Raw genomic sequence first — 1,548 nt, 5'->3', positions numbered from 1 at the left:
GATCTTTAAGGTCCCTTCCCACCCAAACCGTTCTGTGATTCCATGATTGTGGTGTGTCTATCCATCCTTCTGTCCCGTGAATCCTCACCCACCCCTTCCCCTGCTCACCGTGCAGGACTGGCCCTTTGCTTGAGGCTGTTCCCTCTGAGCAGCGCCCGCGCTCGACGTGGCGAGCACAAAGTCTGGGAGGGTGCTGGGTCCCACAGGGCCGACTGGTCTGAGCTGTCACGACAGGTCTGAGCTCGGTAGCGATTTGTGCAAGTGAGGGAGGGAGAGTCGGTGCGGAGCCAAGGCTCAGTGTCCTGTGCTCTCCTCACAGGGTGCACCTGAAGAATGGACTTGTGAAAGACAAGCGGTTGTAAGGGACGCACGGCTGCCGCAGCCCGGCTGGATCTGGGGGCTGACCCAGGACCCGACACTCAAACCCAGCAAATGAAAGGCACAAGGAGAACTTCACCCCCGACACCCCTTCATCCCCTGCCCGGAGCCGGGGAAGAGATGCCACTGACAGGATCAGGCCCCTCCTGGGGTTTCCCGGTGACCAGGCTTCACCCGATGCCGATGTGCTTTCTGTCACCAGCCCGTGCGGGGTCAGCTGAGGGGCTGGTGGCTTTGGTGGTGCAGGTAGGATTTGGAGCTGGCTTTAGGTCCCCCGGTCTTTCTCCTGTCCCTCCGTCCCTCGGCTCTTCTCCATCCCTGTGTGATTTCCACTGTCGTTATCATTGGAGCCTCTCACCGACCCGTCCACAGCACCCTTGGAGGGTCCTCTGAGCCAGCATCAGCCTGGGGAGGGGAACGTCCTCCGTTGGCATCGCCGTCCCGGGCAAAGGGAGCCCAGAGCCAGCTCATCTCTAGCTGCCAGGCAGGGACTTGAGAGGGGCTGCGGTGCACCTCTGAGCCTTCCTCCGCGGGAGGGGTCACTCACACAGAGCTGCCCACATACATCTGCAGGCACAGCACGGTTCCCGTGAGCAGATCTGCCTGGAAACACAGCCCTGGAGCATTATGCCAAGCGCCTGTCCTGCCGGATGAGGGCCAGGAGGTGTAATTTGCTTAAAAAACCTCTGTAAGTCTTGTAGGTGCTGCAAAAGCCAGTGCTGGTCTGGCGGGTCCCCGGCTGAGGGATCTCCGGACGCTCGCCTGCTTGCTCACATAAAGAACAAACAGCTCCTGCTCCCCGTGTTGGTTTTCCAGGCAGCACCGGCCCGGAGCCTTGCTGGGTCTCCAGGCTGGGATGGGTCTCTGTGGATTTTACAGCCCCTCAGACCAAGACTCCCATTGCTCTCCTCTCACAGGGCCAGGACCCACGGCTCCTCTGTGCTCCCTGGGAAGCGGAGGGGTAACAGGCAGTGGAGGGGGGATCCAGGGCATTAATTCCAGGTGTCAGGGGGAGTTTAATTTCTGGTTTTTTTTTTTGTTTGGTCTGTGATATGGCTTCAACTCCAGGCTCATTGTGTGAGCCACGGAGAAGGTTCTGCAGTAAACAGAAAGCAGAATGTGACTTGGGCTGATGGGAACTGTCCCAGGGATCTGTCACCTCCTCCCTCG

The 1,548-nt window shown here is 59.5% G+C and overlaps 1 protein-coding gene across 1 annotated transcript in view; it reads left to right on the top strand.

The window, feature by feature from the left end:
* The window catches only part of CERS1 (ceramide synthase 1), a 4,693-nt gene extending 4,081 nt beyond the window's left edge, over positions 1 to 612 (top strand). The window contains exon 6 of the mRNA XM_010152801.1: positions 320 to 612. Within this exon, the coding sequence (XP_010151103.1) occupies positions 320 to 362 (43 nt within the window). The 3' untranslated portion in view covers positions 363 to 612. The remainder of the gene's footprint in view (positions 1 to 319) is intronic.
* The last annotated feature ends 936 nt before the right edge of the window (positions 613 to 1,548 follow it).

The sequence above is a fragment of the Eurypyga helias genome, unplaced genomic scaffold (genome assembly GCF_000690775.1).
Source record: "Eurypyga helias isolate BGI_N326 unplaced genomic scaffold, ASM69077v1 scaffold28445, whole genome shotgun sequence".
NCBI lineage: Eukaryota > Metazoa > Chordata > Aves > Eurypygiformes > Eurypygidae > Eurypyga > Eurypyga helias.
This window is presented reverse-complemented; position numbering and strand designations above follow the sequence as displayed.